The 20,085-nt window shown below is 45.3% G+C and overlaps 2 protein-coding genes and 1 non-coding gene across 4 annotated transcripts; 1 reads left to right on the top strand and 2 right to left on the bottom strand.

The window, feature by feature from the left end:
• Positions 1-7,083: 7,083 nt before the first annotated feature.
• TRNAG-UCC lies at positions 7,084-7,155 on the bottom strand. The gene has a single exon. It is a non-coding gene; the product is annotated as a tRNA-Gly (tRNA).
• A 983-nt stretch (positions 7,156-8,138) lies between these two features.
• Positions 8,139-14,810, top strand: LOC120640759 (recQ-mediated genome instability protein 1-like). 2 transcript variants are annotated; one of them, XM_039916677.1, is made up of 9 exons: positions 8,139-9,041; positions 10,181-10,351; positions 11,051-11,196; positions 11,614-11,661; positions 11,758-11,939; positions 12,570-13,126; positions 13,340-13,450; positions 13,585-13,716; positions 14,311-14,810. In XM_039916677.1, exons 1-9 carry the CDS (start codon positions 8,184-8,186, stop codon positions 14,473-14,475), a joined length of 2,370 nt encoding a protein of 789 aa, XP_039772611.1. In that variant the 5' UTR covers positions 8,139-8,183; the 3' UTR covers positions 14,476-14,810. The 2 variants fall into 2 exon arrangements, with proteins under 2 accessions (XP_039772611.1, XP_039772610.1); XM_039916676.1 differs by having other exon boundaries at positions 8,140-9,041; positions 11,614-11,939.
• Positions 14,811-15,671: 861 nt separating this feature from the next.
• Positions 15,672-17,743, bottom strand: LOC120642993 (11-beta-hydroxysteroid dehydrogenase 1A-like). Its single transcript, XM_039919541.1, has 6 exons — positions 17,436-17,743; positions 17,148-17,340; positions 16,866-16,951; positions 16,559-16,690; positions 16,247-16,411; positions 15,672-16,150 (listed from the first exon to the last, which is right to left on the bottom strand). The coding sequence occupies exons 1-6, from the start codon at positions 17,616-17,618 to the stop codon at positions 15,860-15,862; spliced, it is 1,050 nt and encodes a 349-aa protein (XP_039775475.1). The 5' UTR covers positions 17,619-17,743; the 3' UTR covers positions 15,672-15,859.
• Between the last annotated feature and the right edge of the window lie 2,342 nt (positions 17,744-20,085).

Below are 20,085 nucleotides of genomic sequence, written 5' to 3'. Positions count from 1 at the left end.
TTCCTCATGCAATCTGACACTGATTTTCTTTTAGTTCAGATATACGTGGATGATATTATCTTTGGTGGCTCTTCTCACGCTCTTGTCTCCAAGTTTTCTGAGCACGATGGGTGAGCTGCAGTTCTTCCTTGGGCTGCAGATCAAGCAAACTCCTCAGGGCACTTTTGTCCATCAAGCCAAGTACACTAGAGACTTGCTGCGGAAGTTCGACATGAGCGACCTGTCTCCTCAGCCGACTCCGATCAGCACATCGACGACGCTTGATGAGGACTTGGACGGCGAGGCAGTGGACTAGAAGGAGTACAGGAGCATGATTGGCTCTCTCCTGTACCTGACGGCGACGCGACCGGACATCCAGTTCGGCGTTTGCCTCTGTGCATGCTACCAGGCTTCTCCGCGCACCTCCCACAGGCAGGTGGTGAAACACATCTTCTGGTATCTGAAATTCACCCCTGAATTTGGTCTTTGGTATTCTGCGGATGCCTCTCTTGTTTTGGTGGGCTTCTCTGATGCCGATTTCGGTGGGTGTCGGTTGGATCGCAAGTCGACATCCGGCACTTGTCAATTTCTCGGTACGTCTTTGGTGTCTTGGTCCTCTCGCAAGCAGGCTAGCGTAGCGCTTTCTTCCACAGAAGCTGAGTATGTTGTCGCTGCTAGCTACTGCTCCCAGATACTTTGGATGAAACAAACCTTGCAGGATTATGGCTTGAGTTTCGGTAGGGTTCCCATCTTTATAGACAACATGTCAGCCATTAGCATTGCAAAGAACCCTGTCCTACACTCCAGAACCAAGCACATAGATATCCGATTCCATTTCCTGCGAGACAACCATGAAAGAGGACACATAGACCTGAACCATGTCCCTTCAGAGAGGCAAACCGCAGATATCCTAACCAAAGCTCTTGAGCAGGACACCTTTGCTCGCTTGCGAGGGGAGCTTGAGGTTTGTTACCCTTTTTGATCGCTGACTTTTCTTTGGTTAGCTTTGTAGGTATTGTTTGCTCTTCTTTTTGTTTTCTAGGTTTGGTAGTTGCATTGTGCATATGCATTGTACATGTTTGCATTTTGCATTGTCTCACTTGCACTAGCATTCTTGTATACATTGCTATGATCTTCTAGTGCCTGCTAGTGTGAGTTGATAAATTTGATCATGTATAGCTTGCTCCATTGTGTATATGACATCATCTGAGTTAAGCTATTTTGATTTGAAAATCTGAAAACATGATCACCCTGTCTTGGCTACTAGCATGTTAGGGTGTGTTGATATGTTTTGCGATCTTATTCATGCTAGTGTCGCCTTTCGTTCAGCAATTCATAATTGAAATGATCTAAATCTGATAAAATTGCTTGAATTGCTCGTGAAATGGAATGAAAAGATCCAGGTGGGATTGCTTGTCGCACTGATCGAGCTTTCGGGACGGCTCACGATGCACTTGTGAGAATCTGGGCAAGGCTGTGCATGACTAGAACGAGTGCTTTAAGCTTCTGATTGTCTTTTGGCATAGGCTTGGCCTCGTTGCTAAGTGAAGTATGACAAACTTTCAACCCCTGGCATTAAGATTTGCTTGATATAAATTTGATCGAACAATGAATGTTTGCAACATGCTTTTGGCTGGTTTGGCTCACCTGTATGAGTATGATTAGCACTGCTTTTCATTCCCTACTTGTTAGTGCTAGATCATGGGTGATGCTGTTATTTCTCCTAAACTGAACTTGCCTAGCTCTAGACTGATTTGATATACCCTGTTGAGCTAGATGCAGGTCTTGTTTATGGATGCACACGTGCTTGTGACTAGATATTGCTCATATCTTTGTATCCCTGAATGCTTTCACTTGCACCTCTTGCATTGCATTCATTGCATAGCATCTGTTCAGGGGGAGTTTCAGCTTCAGGGGGAGCTTTAGGTCTTTTTAGACTTGATGTGTGCATGTGCCAATAAGGGGGAGAATTTTGGGAGGAGTGATCAAACAAGGGGGAGACTTGTTTGATTTTTGAAAAACTTGTTGTGCACAGGTCTTTGTGAGTGCATCATTTCGGGAGAGTTGCACTTGTGAGAGGAAAAAGCTTTGCTTGGGGAGTGTCTGCTTTGTTTCTGGCTCCTGGTGGTTTTCCTCGTTTTCTCTCCACTTCCAGCATGACTGCGTCGAGCGTTACCTCTGTCTTTGAGGAGTCATGTTTTGGCGTTTGATCGATTGCGTCGAGCCGTTGCCCTTGTCTTAGGGGATCGATCTTTGCTTGAGTGAGTGACTGGTTTTGTTCTTCTGAGCTTTTTGTCACTTGCTTGAGTTCTTCACTTTCTTGTTTCTATTTTATCACTTCTTTGGTTTTAGGTGGTGTGTTGACAATGCACTCATCAAGGGGGAGATTGAGGAACGAGAGTACTCTATCCTGCCTGTGATGAGTGAATTGTCAACCGTGCGGTGTGATCGTGCGCTAGGTCTTTGGATTGCAGGTACACGGGCGTCGAGTGTCGACGGAGAGTTGCCGTAGAGGAGCTCGGGCCGGGCGACAGCTGTGGCGTCCACTCCTGGATCGAGGGCGCAAGCGGCGACAGAAGGCGTGTTTCTTGGTTTGCGCCACAAAACCAAGGAGGCGGACAGCGGTTTAAGACGCCAAGTCGTGGAGGCACGGGCGTCGGTCTCGGGACTGGCGGAGGTGACGGGTGTCGACGGCGTCTAGGGCCTTGCTGCGGGCGAGGAGGTGACGAGCGTCGGGCGGCGTCTAGGGCCGTCAGAAGGCCGAGGCGGGAACGGCGTCTAGGGCCACGGCGTGGAGGCGAGAATCTTCCCGCGCGAGGAGTTTTGGCGGTTTTCTCAAAACCGGCCACCTACCCGGGTTTCGCGAACCCTCCAAAACCGCGGACCGGAATTTCGTCGACGTGGCGGCATCGCAGCAAAGACTTCGAGTCGAAGAAAGAAATTCCGCCATCGATCGAGGCTGTACAGCGGGCTGCTGCAGACCCGACCGGTCCCATGGACCGGTCTGACCGGTCTGGCCGCAGCAGCTGGGTATAAATACCCCCACCAGCCCGTGGCTGGTTGAGTCTCTTAAGTCCTTTTGTATTCTCTTCGTTTTTCCTTTTCCCTGCCCCTGCTCTAGGTTAGGGACAAGAACTCCAACGCAAAAGAGGGTTAGATATAACTAATCTCTCAAATCTAGAGGGTGGATGATGGGCGGATGGTTCTAGCCTTGTATAGGTGAATTCCTCTGAGATTCATGAATAAAATTGGTTTGAAATTCACTCGTGTGTGCTGAGTTTTTCGTCCTCCCCTTCCTCTATTGCGTTTGGGTTTCAATTCTCCTCTTTTGGAGTGTTTTGTGTTCGGAGGAGACAAACCCTTGAATTCGTGGTTTGATGGACTCTTTGTGACGATTCTAATCCTTCTAGCCTAGCGCAAAATCCACTGGAATCGAGAGTTCTCACGAATTGGAGATTTTGAGTTCTTGAGAAAACCCCAATTCTCTTTGATCTTCCCTTGATTTCTCTCGATATGTTAATCTTTTGGGAAAGATCTTTTAGAGATATGTTCATGGGGTAGATGCGAAGCTATCCTCTAAGTTTCATCGAATTTGGCCTTCGTTTGCTCAAGATTTGCTGTTTGGAGCTTTGTTTGCGGGCTGTCTGGAAGGGACCGGTCTGACCGGTCTCTGAAACCGGTATGACCGGTCTGGATTTTTGAATTCCAGCCGACCGGTCTGACCGGTTGGAGAGAGCGGTCTGACCGGTCCGAGTCTGCCAGGTCTGCAGATTTTCGTATTTGCTTCCGAGTTTTCGCTTGCTCGTTCTAGGGTTTGTTTGTGTTGGTTTAGCTATTCCATAGCTATTCCAAATTTCACCTAGAACTCTCGAGGACTTGTGGTGATTTTGGGATATAGGCCGATGGTTTGAATTTCGGAAGAAATTTTGATCGGCTCTCATTCACCCCCTCTGGTCGCCAGTTTCGGTCCCTCAAAGCCACATAATACTAGGTGTCACTCATCAGACACATTTCTTAGGCCTCCTCCAACGGCCAGCTTAGAGATAGTTGGGATTGTATTTTATTCACTCTACAGTATAAAAATCTTAAGACTGTCTCTCTATCCGGCGCTAGCCTAATTCTGTGTCTCTGCTCTCTCTGATTTTCTACTGTTCCTCTACTCTCTCTCCTCACGTTGGACCACCTGTTCGCCAACCTGTTCGCCCTGAGGCCAGCCAGAATCACCCAGCCGAAAAGTGTTGATCCGTCTCGCGATTTACAATCCATCTATGTAAAAAGTTTTGTAAATAGACTTCATTTAGTACTTCAAATTAGTAAAATTCTATGCAAATTTTTTTTTCAAAACATCTAACCACGACGGCCTGACTACTCTAACCGCAAGTCACCATCATCGTCGGATCCCACTGGAACGACGACGACCAGCTCCTCCCGGACACATACATACGGACCGATCGACCTCTGCCGATGATGTCGCCGTCGCCGTCGCCGTCGATCTCCTCCCAAACCAATCACAGAGCAGCACGGTGCCTGTCGATACGATCGCCGGCAGCCAGGGGAGATTGCTTCTCGGACCGGAACTGACTGACCAGCAGCACAACGGCTGCGACGATGATCGATCCCTGTCCAGAGTCCGTGCACGTCTGCTCCGCTTATCAGACGAAGGTCCCCGGTGCTCGGCAAATATCCGGCCCTCTCGTGCTTGACCTTTTCTGGCTCTCTTGCTTCCACACTGACAGTGCTATATATACAGCGACCGTTTCAGACCTCGTCATCATTCAGATTGCAGACCGTCAGGCATCAGGAGATCACTTAGCTTGCTTGCTTGTTCAGATCGATCAAACATAATTAACAAAGGGATCGGATCGACAGTACAGTGTAGATAGTACCTGCCGAATAATCTTACAATTTCAGTTAGATAGTACCAATTAATTTAGTTCGCGAAATTTTTTGAATTTTGATACTGCAACATTTTCGTTGTTATTTGGCAACTAATATATAATTATGGACTAATTAGGCTTACAAGATTCGTCTCGTCATTTACAGTTAAACTGTGTAATTAGTTATTTTTTCCAACTGTATTTAATGTTCTATGCATATGTTCGAAGATTCGATGTGATGGATATTGTAGAATTTTTTTGAGAATTAAATATGGCCGGTTATAGAAATAACAAGAAATATTGTGTGCAAGTCAAGTCAGCTTGCAGCATGTAGCTCGTGGAGCTAGGCTGGGATAGAGTCATCATGTTCGTTTGTGGACCAAACAAGGCACATGCGCAGTGGGTACACATCACTCTGATGTGCACCGTGGCACCTAACGACCTGTACACCGAGAAAGAGGGACACGACGATATGCCGCTGCCGGAAGCGTCCACGTAGGCGCGTATAAGCCACGCGCCGCTTAGATGGCGCTGACAAGACCGAGCGATCTAGTAGTAGGAGTATCTTGCTGGTGTTTTGGATAAGGATAAGGCCAGCGCGCCAGGGGTGCATGCCACGTGGCACGGCGGCCACGGGAGAAAATCCTTGCCGTGCACACCGGTTGTTCCATGGATTTTTGTTGTTGGATTAATATGTAGCATGTACTCGACGAGTCTTTACACAAGTATGCGTGTCCTCCACACAAAAATTAAGTAGTACTCCCTCCGTTCTAAATCATAATTCTTCTGACTTTTTAATCTCAAATTTAACTACTCATCTTATCAAAAATATGCAAACATAATCTAATTTCAGTCATTTTTGGAGAATTTTTATTCATAATAAAGCAAACCACAACAAAAAAAATAATGAGTGGTCAAATTTGGAATGAAAAAAAATCAAACGAATTATAACTTGGAATGGAAGGAGTATTTGCTAAGATGAATTATCAGCTGCGACCGAACTGCGCCAATGATTAACTGTGGGTCGCTGCTGCAGAGGATCTGTCGTAATACGTCCCTGTCGGACACAAGACTAGCAACACCGCCGTCGAGCCACACCACACACGGCGAGAAAGGGAGAGATGGCCAGAGAGGCATGCAGGATGATGATTCTTCTTCCTCCTTATCTGGCTGGGCTGATATCTATCGATGGAGCTAGCGAGAGCTGGGGGTTACGTTCCTGCAGGAACCGGTCATTCCAGAGAGGAAAAAAAAGAGAGAAGAAAAAGAAACCCCACTCCGAAGATGGTGTCGTGCCGCCTGAATCTAGCTATCTCTGATACTAGATCATCGGTCGAATCAGCCGTCGCTTTCGGAGGATCGCGGCGGCGACCGTGCGCGAGGGTGAGACGGGAACATGCGACAAAGGTCGTCGCCGCCCGGTGTGGCACCGCCTGAACTAACCACCTGCTTGTGCCGCCTGAACTAGCTTGCTTTGCTTGTGAGTGCACTACTACTCCTCGGCCGAGACTATACGCGCTGACGGGACACACACGCAGGATGGACGCACAGTAGGGATGCAAATCATAAATACTTTGAATTATTAGGTCGATCCGATAAATTAATAACAAAATGAACTAGAGTAATACCCCAAATGAGTAATCGATTTGCGAGGAAAAATAAACTAGCTAGAGTGATATGGTTATTACATAATTAATAAGCTGCTCATCGATCGATCAGCTCCCGTGGACGTCTTACTAGCTTTGACAAATATTACCACTGCACCTTTGCGTGCTTGACTTATTATTATTTATTACACACTTTGCGGGCTGCTGCCACTCTGACAGTGCTAGTTTATATACAGCATCACATCGTATTCAGAAAACGTATACAGCACACCGGCAGGTGATTAACTTGTTGATTGATCATCAATTACTGTACTATGCGACGCGTGTATGTACGATGCTCATGAACGTAACGGTCGATCACGTGTGCTTTACTATCAACACACTGGATGGACACGGTCTGTTGATCACAACAAGACTACTAGCAACAGCACCGAGATTCCGAGAAATAAAGTCTAAAGCGTGAAATGGACATGTATGCGCGTGAATTATATTATATTATTCTTGAGAGAGTGGTTGTCGCCCTTCTTTCATCGTGGAGTGAGGCAAGGATCCGGGGCTCTGGGTAGATCGAGAAAGGTACTGTTTCACAGTGAAAGGAAAAAAAATGAAATAAAAGTAGATGCGTCTGCCGGGAGTCGAACCCGGGTCTATTGCTTGGAAGGCAATTATCCTAACCGTTGGACTACAGACGCCCTTGTTGGAGATGTGCGTACGCTGGAAACAAATATTCGTGTTCCCTCTACTACGCATCACTACAGCGACCGTGTTTGGCATGACTCAACTATGATCCTCTATGTCAAGTTGCAGCCGCCTCCTTGCGGCTGTCACTGGCAGTGCTAACCAATCACAACGAATGACTCCTGCTAGTTTTATTTTGAGACTTATCAGTACGACCCCCGTAGTCTTAGCATCACTCTGTGAGGGTGTGGAAAGGACAACAGTTTATCTTGACGCAAACAAATAAGATGTGATTCTAGCGGTGTTCTGTTGTGGTACCACTTGATGATATTCATGCCAAGAATACTGTAGAGTAATGCGCAAAGTTCTCGGACGCCAGTGTGTGTGATCCCAAGTCCCATAAATAATATATATGCCAAGAGGCTAGAGTTAGCTCTATCTGACTTGCTGAAATTTGTTTAGACGAATTTGATATTAATTGCTTGTACCCAGTGTAAGTGGCAATACCGTGGTATGGGAGCTTTGGGCATGTATTGCATTTCGCAAAAGGAAAGGCTCAAAAGTCAAAACGGTACTTCAATTGTAGTAGTCTTCAACAAAAAAAAAACACGGCCTTGACACCCATTTGGCCATTTTCCCCTTTGTGACAAAACCAAAACCAAAACCAAAACCAAAAGTTTGGGTTTGCTACGAGAGCTACTTTAGCTGCAGCCAGACAAGCCTAATTCGGCCCAACTCTTGATGAGCGAACTTCGCAACTAATCAGTGCCCCTAGCAGGCAACTGTAGAATTCTGGCGAATCAAGCCCAATACTTCGGTCGCCCAACCCATTTTGTTTTGCAGCACAATCGCATCGCAGCCCATACCTTTTCTCACTGACAGGAGGACCCACCCGTCATTCTCAGCGTCTCCCTCCCCTCCCCTCCCCTCCCCTCCCCCAATTCCAAACTTTGGAGGGAAACCAACCAAAACCCCCCAAACCCTCCCCCCATTTCCTTCCCCGCTCAAACCGCCGCCAAAAATCGAATTTCCTTCGACAAAGATGGGGCGCCGGAAACTAGTCGTCCATTCCGATTCCGACGAGGACGACGGCGAGGGCGAGGGCACGCCCACCGCCACCCCCGCCTCCGCTTCGGCCTCGGCCTCCGTTGCCAGCGGCGGCGGCGGCCGGCCCTCGCCCTCAAACCCTAGCCCCGTCCCGGTCCCCTTCCCTTCCCTCTCGCAATCCTTCGATCCCGTCGTGATCTCCGACGACGATGCGGAGGAGGAGGAGGAGGTCCACGAGATTGTGGACTCCGACGGGGACTCCCCCATCGTAGACGCCCCCGAGGTCATCTCACCGCCGCCTCCAGCGCCCGCTCCCCCTCCTACCGTTGCCCCGTTCCGGGCCCCAACCCCCACCCCGCCTCCTCCCGCTCCAGCTCCCCCTCCCCCTCCCCCTCCTACCACTACCCCATTCTGGACCCCAACTCCGACGCCCCCTCCGGCGCGGACCCCAACCCCAACCCCGACTCCGCCGCCTCCCGTGCCTGCTCCCGGCCCCCCTCCTATCACTACCCCGTTCCGGACCCCAACTCCGACTCCGACCCCGCCTCTGGCGCGGACGCCGCCTTCGGCAGCGTCTCCGCACCCGAGCCCGCCGCCGTCGGCGCTCAGCGGGCGGCTGCGCCCGGTGTACGAGCTCCTGCGGGGGCTCGGGCTGCGGCTGCGCCCGGAGTGGCTCGAGTCCTGCGCGGCGGGCATTCCCGGGTTCGACGTCCTCGGCGGCGCGGAGGCGCAGGCCAGGCGGTGCTTCGAGCAGTTCCTCTTCGCCGACATGAACGCCTGCGGGGCTGGGGTCCTCCCGGAGGGTGTTGGAAGCATGCACGCCGCCGTCCTTGATGGCCCCTTCGTGCTCCAGGTTCGACATTGCTTACTGCAATTTGGGAAAAATGATGGTTATACTTTCCTTACTAAGCTGTTGGTTTTCATGCTGTTTCTTGTGTCCCCCTAGTGGCAATGTAGTTGTAAAATCCATGGAATGCCGCACATGGTTCTGATAGATAAAAAGAATGTTTGCAAATTAGTCTCTGTTTCGAACTTAGATGTTACTGCCCTATGGTTTGAGTTTCATCTGAAGTGGGTTGTCAAACTCGAATGTCAAAAGCTTTGGTTTGCTTGATGTATTCTTAACTTGTGTTCCAGAAATGCACAGTTCATTAAAATCAGGAAATCTGGGTTAGAACTGTTTCCAGACGCTGGCTGCATAGTATTAGAAATACTGAAGGTATTCAGAGCTTGAAGGTAAATGAAGGCCACATCAATTAGGAAAAATAGTTCAGACTTGAGATTGGCAGATTGATGTTACTTTGATTGTGCTTCTAAGCTAAGGTTTAATGTCTTCAGCTGCTCCAAGCTAATGTAGCTATACTTGACTTTATCTTCAAATATAGAATTATAGAAGATACACATTGTAGTAAGCAACTATGCAGGCTAGTTTGCCTTCTTGAAAATATTACAAAAGTACAAAACTAGATCCTGTCCCTTATGCTGGAATTAACAGAAGTTTGGATCATGCATAAATCTGCAAAAGTCCTGTTTTCCAAATGTCGCCCTGCTGAATAACTACCCTAGGATGTTAATTCCTTTATTAGGAGCTACAATTGAATTGTAAGAATAAATCAGAGAAATGGTTGATCGACCTTACATGCTTATATCATCATCTGATTTATGAAACCCAAGGTACTGTTGTCCCTGGCAGTCATTGCACACACTAGATCACTCTGTACCATACTAGTTTTTTTAGGCTTTTGGTATGCGCTAAATGGCTAATTGCTGACTGTTTCAAGAAATGGGGTTTTCACTATGCATTACCAGATGTCTTGTGTTCCTAATTTCCATATGCCAGTTTATTTGCTACAGCACCCCTTCATCCTTTTACCATCAATATTGTATGCTTATTGCACATTTTCTTAGTTTTTCCTCTATAGGACAATGTGGTAAAGGATTTCATGTCTTTTTTGCGATGATGCATTGTATATGTAACTCTGGGTTTTGCAGGTTGATGAAATTGTCAACATGTCAGCTCCTTTGAAGGAAAGATATCGTGATGCACATGCGGGGCCAAAACGATGCTTAAAACTGTCAATGACAGATGGCATCCAACGCATATTTGGAATGGAATACAGGCCTATCAAAGACCTGGCAGTTCTAGCTCCTGCTGGACTAAAGGTCATTTTTATGCCCCTTCATGCCTGAGAAGGTTGCCTTACCTTTTGAATGTCCCCCGCCCCATAGACTATACTTGAGAGTTGAGACAAATATGCTTAGTTGCATTTAATATATAGCAATATAAGATATGCACACTATGATATAAATGTGTAAATTTTTACTGCTGTTGTTATATGTATATTAAATTTGTGCAGATTTTTTTGTGTGAGTATGGCACTCTTTATATTTCTTTTATCCACAAGATATTCTAATAATTCATGATATGCCAACAAAGAACTGCATCTGTCGCCTATCTGTTGCCCTCCCATTGCTTATTGTTACCCTGTTGACTTGAACACTGCTAAGCTTTTGTCAACCACTGTCTTGGATTGTTCAATATCTTTTCCCATATGTTCCTTCTTAATATAAACTTACATTACACATCTGAATAATGTGATTGATAGGTGGATGCTTAGTTTCCATCAAGTGCTTTTTCACTGAAGAAAATGTCAAAGTTTCTTTCTGTGACAAACATAAAAAAGCGATGCATGTGACATGTGAAGCTATTAGGAAGCTGGCTATTCGGCTAAGGCATGACTGTAATTAAGAAAACTTGGAACTCAGTTTCAGAACCATGCCTTCTCAGGAACTTGTCATCATATATATTTTTCTTTACTAAATTCTTATCTACAGCTCACTTATTTTTGTATCGTATCTCAGATTATTATACGGAATGTGCACATAAGGAGGGGGCTTCTTATGTTAGTTCCCGAGGTTATTAATATTCTTGGGGGCGTAGTTGATGAATTGGAAGCAGCACGTGGTAGACTTGTTTCTGAAGTAAACAAACCACCTCGTGGGAAAAGGTATACATAGCACATTAGTGAACCTGATAGATGCTCATACATGATATTTCGTTTCTATGTATATTTCCTCATAACAGATATTTAAGAAATAAATCAGCACTTGTTTATGCAATTTTCCTATTAGATTAGATTATGATCATTTATTGGATCAACTGAAACACAAACATTTCAGTTTAGAATGTTTTATGTGCAGTGAAACTTGTTGGTTTCAGTTTGTTTCTTTTTCCTTCAACTGCAATTATCTCAAATTTTATACACTGAATAGTGAATAGTGAATATTCATACATGTTTTATTCGCTGCATGTCATGCTATTGCTATTTGGTGGCACACCGTACTCCCTTATTGGGTCACTAGTTGTTCTGTCACGACTTGTTTTTTATATAGATTTCACATGTGTTCACCTCTTCATGCTGCAGAAAACAAGGTGGATTACCTTTGTCTTCAAGAGCCACTCTAGCTGCCTGGCCATGTAGTACCAATGTTACAAATGGTGGTGGGCAAGGGGTCTCAATGCCTAGAGCAGTTAATTCTTCTCATCCAACAGGATTTGATACTATAAGGCCATGTAGTACCAATGTTACAAATGGTGGTGAGCAAGGGATCTCAATGCCTAGAGCAGTTAATTCTTCTCATCCAACAGGATTTGATACTATAAGGCCATGTAGTACCAATGTTACGAATGGTGGTGAACAAGGGATCTCAATGCCAAGAGCAGTTAATTCCTCTCATCCAACAGGACTAGGTACTATATATAATTTGTATGGAATTCATTTGGCTATTAGCTTTTAGCCTTTTGGGCCTAGCACCCTTTTTTGAGGTAATATTTATAACTTAATTACAATTAATAATGCTAGTTGGCCCCTGACTCATAGATCTAAGGAGTATATATGGTCGCGATTGTTTTGATTGAGTAGGGTGGCACTGATATAACTTAGTCTCTCTTAGGCGTGTGTGGCGCTGATATAATTTGCTCTCCTCTTAATGAAATGACACAATTATCCTATGTTGTCCGGGGAAAAAAATTTAATAATGCTAGTACAAATGCACTTACAGAAAGGCGTGGTTTACATCTTCATTTTATTAGAGGACTCTTTCTACTTCCCTCCTGTTTCATAAAAGTGCTCCTTATCTTAAAGCTTCTCATTCACTCAAGTGGTGATACTAGTTACTGATTAGCTCTCTGTATATGATCTCATTCTTTCTGGCATGCCATACTTTGCTGAAAAAAGTACTGTTATCAAGCAATCCTCATGTTTTAATTTTCTATTTATTTAAGAATGTAAAGCTCTCATAATTTTATCAGTTTCAAGTTTAAGTGTCAAGTAATTTATGTGTTCTCCATTCCCTAAAAGATAGTAATTTTTGTGTGCAGGTATTGGTAGAAGTACAGAAACTGTGGTTCAAGAGCATGTTAGCCCTCCTGTAGTAGTTAACACTGTCCAAGAGCAAATCCAGGGTGTCCAAGAAATTAACATGGAGGATCCATCTACTTATGATACCAGGAAAAATACAGAAACTTCTGCACATACTGCCCATGAATATAATCACACTCATATAAATGAAACAAGTACACAGACTATCGTAGAAGAATGTGTTGACCCTCCTATTAGAGCAAACAATGCCCATGAACAAATACAGCGTGTCCAAGAAATCACCATGCAGGAACAGGCTAATGTCTTTGGTATGCCTGCATCGTCTGTGTCTACCCCTTTCGGGTATGATTCCCAACATGGGTCACATGTTAATTGTGACACTGCTGCTATTGATGTGGATGCTGCACGGTCTCCAAATGTCTACAGGATCAATCATATGGAATACTCTTTCATTCTAAGTGGTGAAAATGAAAAACCATTTACATATATTTGCAGCCTGCTTGATGACTGGGGTACACAACAGGATACAAAGGCCTACATTCAAGGAAAAATCAAGGTTCATTTGCTTCTAAATACCTTACCATTTGTTTGCAAGCTTAGGAACCTCTCTGTTCCTTTGTTTATTTTTTTAAAAAACGTGAATTAAAAGTGCAGCTATTCCATATTTCCACTTTTACCAAAGTACTTTTTTGATGATTCATGGAACTGTTCATTTGCATTAAATGTCTGTGATTTATGTAAGTGTTAATTTATGGCATAACTGCTACAGGGTCTGATCACTTCTGTCAAAAGTTTCCAATATAGACAACGTACCAAATATGAGCTTTATGTATATATAGATGATGGGAGTTTTATTTCGGAGGCCATTGTTGACCATGATGTGAGTACATTTGTTTCTATTACTGGTTAATCCTAGTTTTCTATCTTACCACATTTCATGATGTTCACTTCTGTTACTAATTTATCCTTGTTTTCTAAGAACCACATTTCATTATGTTCACTTCTGTTTGATAGATTGTGAAGAACATGCTTGGTCTTTCTCCTGGAGAGGTCACTGCAGCTCTTGCTGGTGAATTCGAGTTAGCATCACCCAGTGAAGTAAAAGAAACTATGAGAGGGTTTCAGAGTTTTTTGGTGAAATTTGAGGTTGGTTTATTTTCACCGATTCATACACCTGTTTCCTTAATTGTGCTTTTACATTGGAAAAGCAGTGTTTTATTAGGTATGCTCATTATCATACTAGATGACTTTTGTTTTTTGTCTGTGCGTTGCTATCACTACCCAAATATCTACCATCAGGGCCACATGTGAGCTGACACAAATTCAAAATTGTCTGAATATGCTTATTAGACTTGAGCAGGCCTTGTTTTGAGGGGAATGATATTTCTGGGTTTTCAGGCCTCCCTTGTCATACGAGCTAGTTTGTTGGCTTTGTAGAATATATAATTCAATTAATCAAGCTAAGTAACTCCATAAATTTAGGTTTCAATAAACACTGCTCATAAAACTTGATGGACACTTTTGACTGGTGCTTACTTTGTTATGAGGGCTTAGCCTAACCATATATTGGGCACTCATTTTGAGTTTGAATCCTACTTATTTTTGTACAATTATACATTCTAGAGTAGTTTTGGGACCATCTACTTATACATTCTGTTTAAAAAGATAAGAGCTATCTATTTTTTTAAAAAAAATTATAGCATTTGAAAGGTGTATAAGCTTTGGTTCCCTTGATTCTAGGGTATGATGCTCATTGAGTACAACAAAGACTTTTCTATTCCTATCGTACGTGAGTTCAATGAAGGCTCTTCAAGTTCTAATGCGTGGCTTCTGCTCCGAAGGCTGAAAACATTTTCTTCTCAAAGACACATGCGAAGTCTGGATGCTATGGATACCACTCCATGATAATTTGCATCCTTACATGATTGATGATGATGCATACACATATATTGCGATGAGCCAGGTCATTGGCCATGTGCATCTGTGAAGTATCAGTACTTAGCTTCAGGCTTCAGACACCTGTTGGCTTCTTGTATATCTTACTGTAATTATCCTTTCTATGTGTTGGTCCTCGTGCTTTATTCTGAACATTTTAATCAACACTGATTCACATCACTTGATATCATACAATACTGCGAAATTTAGTCGGTAGATTAGTAATCGAAACATTATGAATTTAAAGCAAACCAGGTATCCAGAAATGGTGCTGGTCCTAAACCCCAAACATTTGTTATGGCCTGCCATCTGCATGATCTGGGCTTTTGGGTTCTTTGGTAAAATAGTAAATACTGCTTGTCTCATTCTGTTCTGAACTTCTGAATTGCTATCCTGTGATCGACAGAGAAACTCCTCTAAGCTCAGGGCCACCCGTGCCAATTGCAGTAGCTGACATCATTGGTTTTTATTTGAGTTTGGTAAGTAGGACTGAACTTTTTTTTTCTTCAGGAGAAATAGCAACATAATTCATAGACTTAACGTCATTGGCTAATAGTGTTATAGTAGTATATGGCACAAGGTTCTGTTTTTCTGTTTACAACCATCCAGTTAACCAATAGGTCCAATTTCAGTGTGGATACTAGTAGTGTTATCCCATTCCGCAAATTTCTGTTACCCTCAATGCTATATTAATTCATTCAAAATAGCATTCGAATTATAAATCCAGATCTTCAATGGTTTGATGCTACTGGGATTTCTGGTTAACAGCGTTAACCAGCCCCCCTGGCGTTTCTGGGAATCCAGCATCTTGTACCCATTGGAGACATGGAACTTTATCTTAATTGGTACAGTGAAAATCTGTCAAAGACTGAGAAAGAGAGCAGCACCTGGACTTGTTCATGAGTAACAAAATTAAAAAAGATTATTGGTTTACCATTTCAAGTTTTCTATATTTTTTTAAACTGGGCATTGTTGTAACTGTACTATCATGGCATTGTGCAATTTTTCGTGAATTGGCTGGCGATAATTCACGATCCGATGTCTCGTGCTTGTACAGACTCTCTGGAAATTTTATTACTGACATTTCAGACTCCATTTTTCTGATAAAACATGGTGACAAGAAAACGATCTCTTGCCGCCTCTTCTGGTTTGGCCTGTTCCCCCTGTTGTGAATCAAACTAGAAAGCATGAAGCTGATTATGTTGATTATTAGTTCTTACATACAGGTCACCATCAAGCAGCTTATTCGCACTCCATGCTGCCACAGCCTGAACACAACGACCAGGCTCCAGAGCGATGGCGGATGCACGCCCACTATCAGCTCCTCCGGCCTCACCAGTCACCACCGAACAACCTACTGGTCCTTGATCTCCGGCGACCGGAGCGATGGCGGCTGTGTGGCGCGGCGCACGCCGGGCAGCTCGACGAGCCACTTCCCCAGCGTGTCGGTGGAGGACGCGCCGGCCCTGTGGACCGTGAGGATGCGGGAGTTCCAGGCCAGGACCTCCGGGAGGCAGACACGGAGCAGGTACACCCCCATGTACCACCTCGGCTCGAACACGGACCTCGCGCCCCGGCACACGTCGCGCACCACCGTCCGCGCGAAGTCGCCAACACGCTCCGCCGGCGTCGGCCCCAGGATCGCCTGCGCCAGCACAACAAGGTCTCTGTTAGCGATCAATGGTAGCTAGCTACACCAACCAGATAGATCATCATCAACAAGGTGTTGAGCGATGCGTACGTCTCTCTCGTCCTGGTCCACCTTCATCTCTCCCTCCTTAGTGAGGATCTTCCCCTTGGTGATCTCCGACTCCACCACGCCCGGCACCACCTCGGTGATGCGGATGTCGCCGCCGAGCTCCATCCGCAGGGTGTCGTAGAAGTTCATCGCTGCTGCCTTGCTAGCCTGGGTTGAATCGGACACGCGCAATAGCAATTCAGTTTCAAATTGAGATGGTGCTCGAGCTGCTATATACCGACGAGTAGTAGTGAACGATCAAGGCCGGAAATCATTCCATATTCCAAAAAACCGATGAGCAGTAGTATTACTGACATTGTAGAAGGTGTTCCTCCCGATGAATATGTAGGACGAGTTGGAGGTGACGCCGACGATCCGGCCGTTGGTCTTCTTCAGGTGAGGGATGGCGAGCCGAGTTGGATACACATGGCCCCAGAAGTTGATGTCCTGATAAGCGCGTGCAAGCAAGCAGCAGCCACATTCGGTTAAAACCAATGCAGAGAGAATATTAGGTTAAATTATTACCCCCCTCAAAAAATACAGGTAAATTTTCTTTGATAGGCCTGAAGCAACGGTGTTGTGGAACAGTTCAGTGAACTGTATGGTCCAGTACTACTCGTACCATCAGTGTTCTGAAGTGATTCACGTCCTCCACCTCTTCGAACTTGCACACCTGCCAGATCGAGGCGTTGTTCACCAGGTGGTCCACTGCAGATGCATCGCGGATTTCTCAGTTAGCCTCGTCCTTTCATCAAGGGGAAAATAAGCGGCGGCCAACTAGGTGTGTGGAAACAGAGCTTGGAGGGAGCAGGATGTGATCAATCAGACTGATTCGATTCACCCGTCAGTCGCTCGTCAGAGCATGCTAGATCGATAAACCGCGAAATCGGTATGTCAGACTTACGCCGACCGAAGTAGCGGATCGTGTCGTCGACGAACTTCTCGCAGTTTTGAGGCTTGGAGACGTCGGCCGGCAAGACGAGGACGCCCGGGGAGCCGAGCGCCAGCGCCCTGTCGCCGACCTCGCGGAGGCTCACCTCCCTCCTCGCCACCAGCGCCAGGTAGGCCCCCCTCTTGGCGTACTCGTAAGCCAGGTGCTGCACACACAGGTCTCACAGATGAGCAGCTGCAAGTAGCAACATGATCTCTCTGCAAATGGATGGCTAGCTAGTGGTGAACGAACGGTTCGCACCTCGCCGATGCCGGAGGAGGCGCCGGTGATGAGGACGACCTTGCCGGCGACGTCCTCGGGGAAGACGGCGCCGAGGAGGTAGGTGGTGAGCTTGTACACGTAGTACGGCGGGACGACGGCCACCAGGAGCGCTGTCAGCGACACCTGCAGCGCCGCTCCGGCCAGCCTGCTTAACACCGTCATGGCCCACGCGGCGCGCCGTCGCCGGCGAATCGGCGATCGATGATGCAAACTCGGCAGCAGCTGCAGCAGCGAGAGCTCGTGGTGACGGCGAATTGGGGACACACCTCGCCGCCGTGGGTACGGTGCCTGTCTGCACCAGCACTTGCGCGGCGTGATGACGAAGTGATGATGGCTGGTTCGGTTCGGGCTGGAGGAGACACGTGGAGAGTCGACGACACCTGGGGGCCCAACATGAACGCGTGTGCGTGCCACCGGCCCCCGCTTTGTGCAGCGCCGCGCATCGGCACCGGCTAACAGCCCAGGATGTAGCGAAGCTGTTTCGGGGCACAAGCGTTGTAATTGTTGAAGTTTGAAGGAGGCCAAGTTCTTCGCTTAGATTTTACAGGCTCTGCTTCCAGCCTAACACGTTTTTTCCCCCTTAGTGTATTTCCATTTATAGTGGCGGACCTGCTGTCCCAAGAAGGAACATTTTTTTGGAAAAGAAAAATTTTATTAATTTTAAGTGGACACATCAAGACAATACATCGTCTTGAAAGCACACAGCCTTTTACAGAAAGAATAAACAAAACCGACACATTAATGACCGCCGCCCATGTACTTGGACAAAAAAAACTTTGACCACCTCAGTCAAGAAATGAGACGCCGCTATAAGCATATCCTGTGAGATAGGCTGCTGAAGAATAGCCCACATACGGAGCCAGTAACTAGTCGAGTAGATAACCTGCAAAAAGGAAAAAAAAATGTTATAAAAAATCACAGTATTTCTGTAGAGCCAGACAGACAAACACAAGGCTGCAGCACCTACAAGGACTAGCTATTTAAGATTTTTTGTTATTTCATTTAGCCAGTTCCCAAACATGTTAGCGAAGTTGCGTGGTTTTGGAATGCCCCAAGCCGCATAAACCGTTGCCCAAGCTAAACGTGCTATTTGGCAATCAAAGAACAAATATTGTATTGTTTCATTTTCATGGCAGAAACAACACTGTTGATTCCTTGCTAGTTCCTTTTAGCTAGATTATCTTTAGATAATGTGACACCTCGCTTGAGGAATCAAAGGAAAATTTTTTATCTTAAGCGGGGTTTTCAGTTTCCAAATTCTTTTATTCATATTATTTGAGATTTGGTTTATTAGACCCAGATAATATGATTTAATCGAAAAACACCATGCTGGTTTAGGTTTCATTTGAATTCATCACAGTGGTATGTTAACACCACATTTGCAAGCCGTGAGACAAGGTTGTTCCACATCACCAACTTGCTGCCTATTAGGTCTGTACGCCAGGATAGATTAGGACTCGATGTCCTCAGTACCTTAGCTACTGTATCCTGGTTTTTTTTCTGACGATATTATAGAGTTGATGATATTGTTCGCGAAGGGGCTGTTCCGAAGCCAAATATCCTTCAAGAATTTTACTTGTGACCCATCTTTAATTACAAAATTTCCGAACCCTAAAAAATCTCTTTTTACCCTCATTAGACTTGCCCAGAAATGCGAATCCAAATATCCTTCAAAAATCTTACTTGTGACCCATCTTTAATTACAAAATTTCCGAACCCTAGAAAATCTCTTTTTACCCTCATTAGACTTGCCCAGAGATGCGAATCTCCGCTCTTCTATTGGACTTGCACCAGAGGTTTAGTCCCTAGATATTTATTGCGTATGATCTGCTGCCAAGTATCATCTATTGTTAACAGACGATATAACCATTTACTTGGTAAAGCCATGTTCTTTAATTCTAAATTTTGTATCCCTAGTCCACCTAAGAAGGACCATGAACTTGTAAACCGTGTATGTAGCCTAGTGGTTACAAGAGTCTCGGTAGCATCTGAGGTCCTGGGTTCGACTCCCCATAGGAGCGAATATTCAGGGATTTAACGGTGTTGTGCATTCAGTGGTAGGCGACGTTCCCGTCGACAGTGAGGCGCTTATGGTGACTTCGTCAATTTTGAGGATTTGCCGGCTCAGTTTTCGAAGATGCTTATAGGGATAGGGTTTGCGTACGTGTGTTCATAGGAGTGTGAATATGCGTACATTATGAGTGTCTAAATTGTACTGTGTAATCTCAAAAAAAAATTCAAGCCTCTCTTCGCTTGGCGCAAACAATCTACGCGAGTCCACCGGCTTGACCACAAGGAATGATGGGAAATCGTAGCACCAACCGGATCATATTCAGGCATGAGGGCACCAGCAAGCGCATGTCCAGCATCCGCAAATCCAGAGACCTGTGATCTGTAGGGAACAGGGTCAGTTCAATTCAAGTCATAAATCAGGGCGACAAAAAAAAAGTTAGTAAGCCACAAGTGTCCTCTTCTCTTCAGAAACAATAGGAATTTTCTTCTCGAGCTCAGCAATGATCCTCTGTAAGTGCATCGTTAATCTTGTTCTTGCTACTACTTCCTCCGTCTCAAATTATTAGTCCTAAATTATTAGTTGTTTTTGTTTTTTTCTAAATACATAAATTTATCA

Source organism: Panicum virgatum, chromosome 7K, assembly GCF_016808335.1.
Source record: "Panicum virgatum strain AP13 chromosome 7K, P.virgatum_v5, whole genome shotgun sequence".
In the NCBI taxonomy this organism is placed as follows: domain Eukaryota; kingdom Viridiplantae; phylum Streptophyta; class Magnoliopsida; order Poales; family Poaceae; genus Panicum; species Panicum virgatum.
This window is presented reverse-complemented; position numbering and strand designations above follow the sequence as displayed.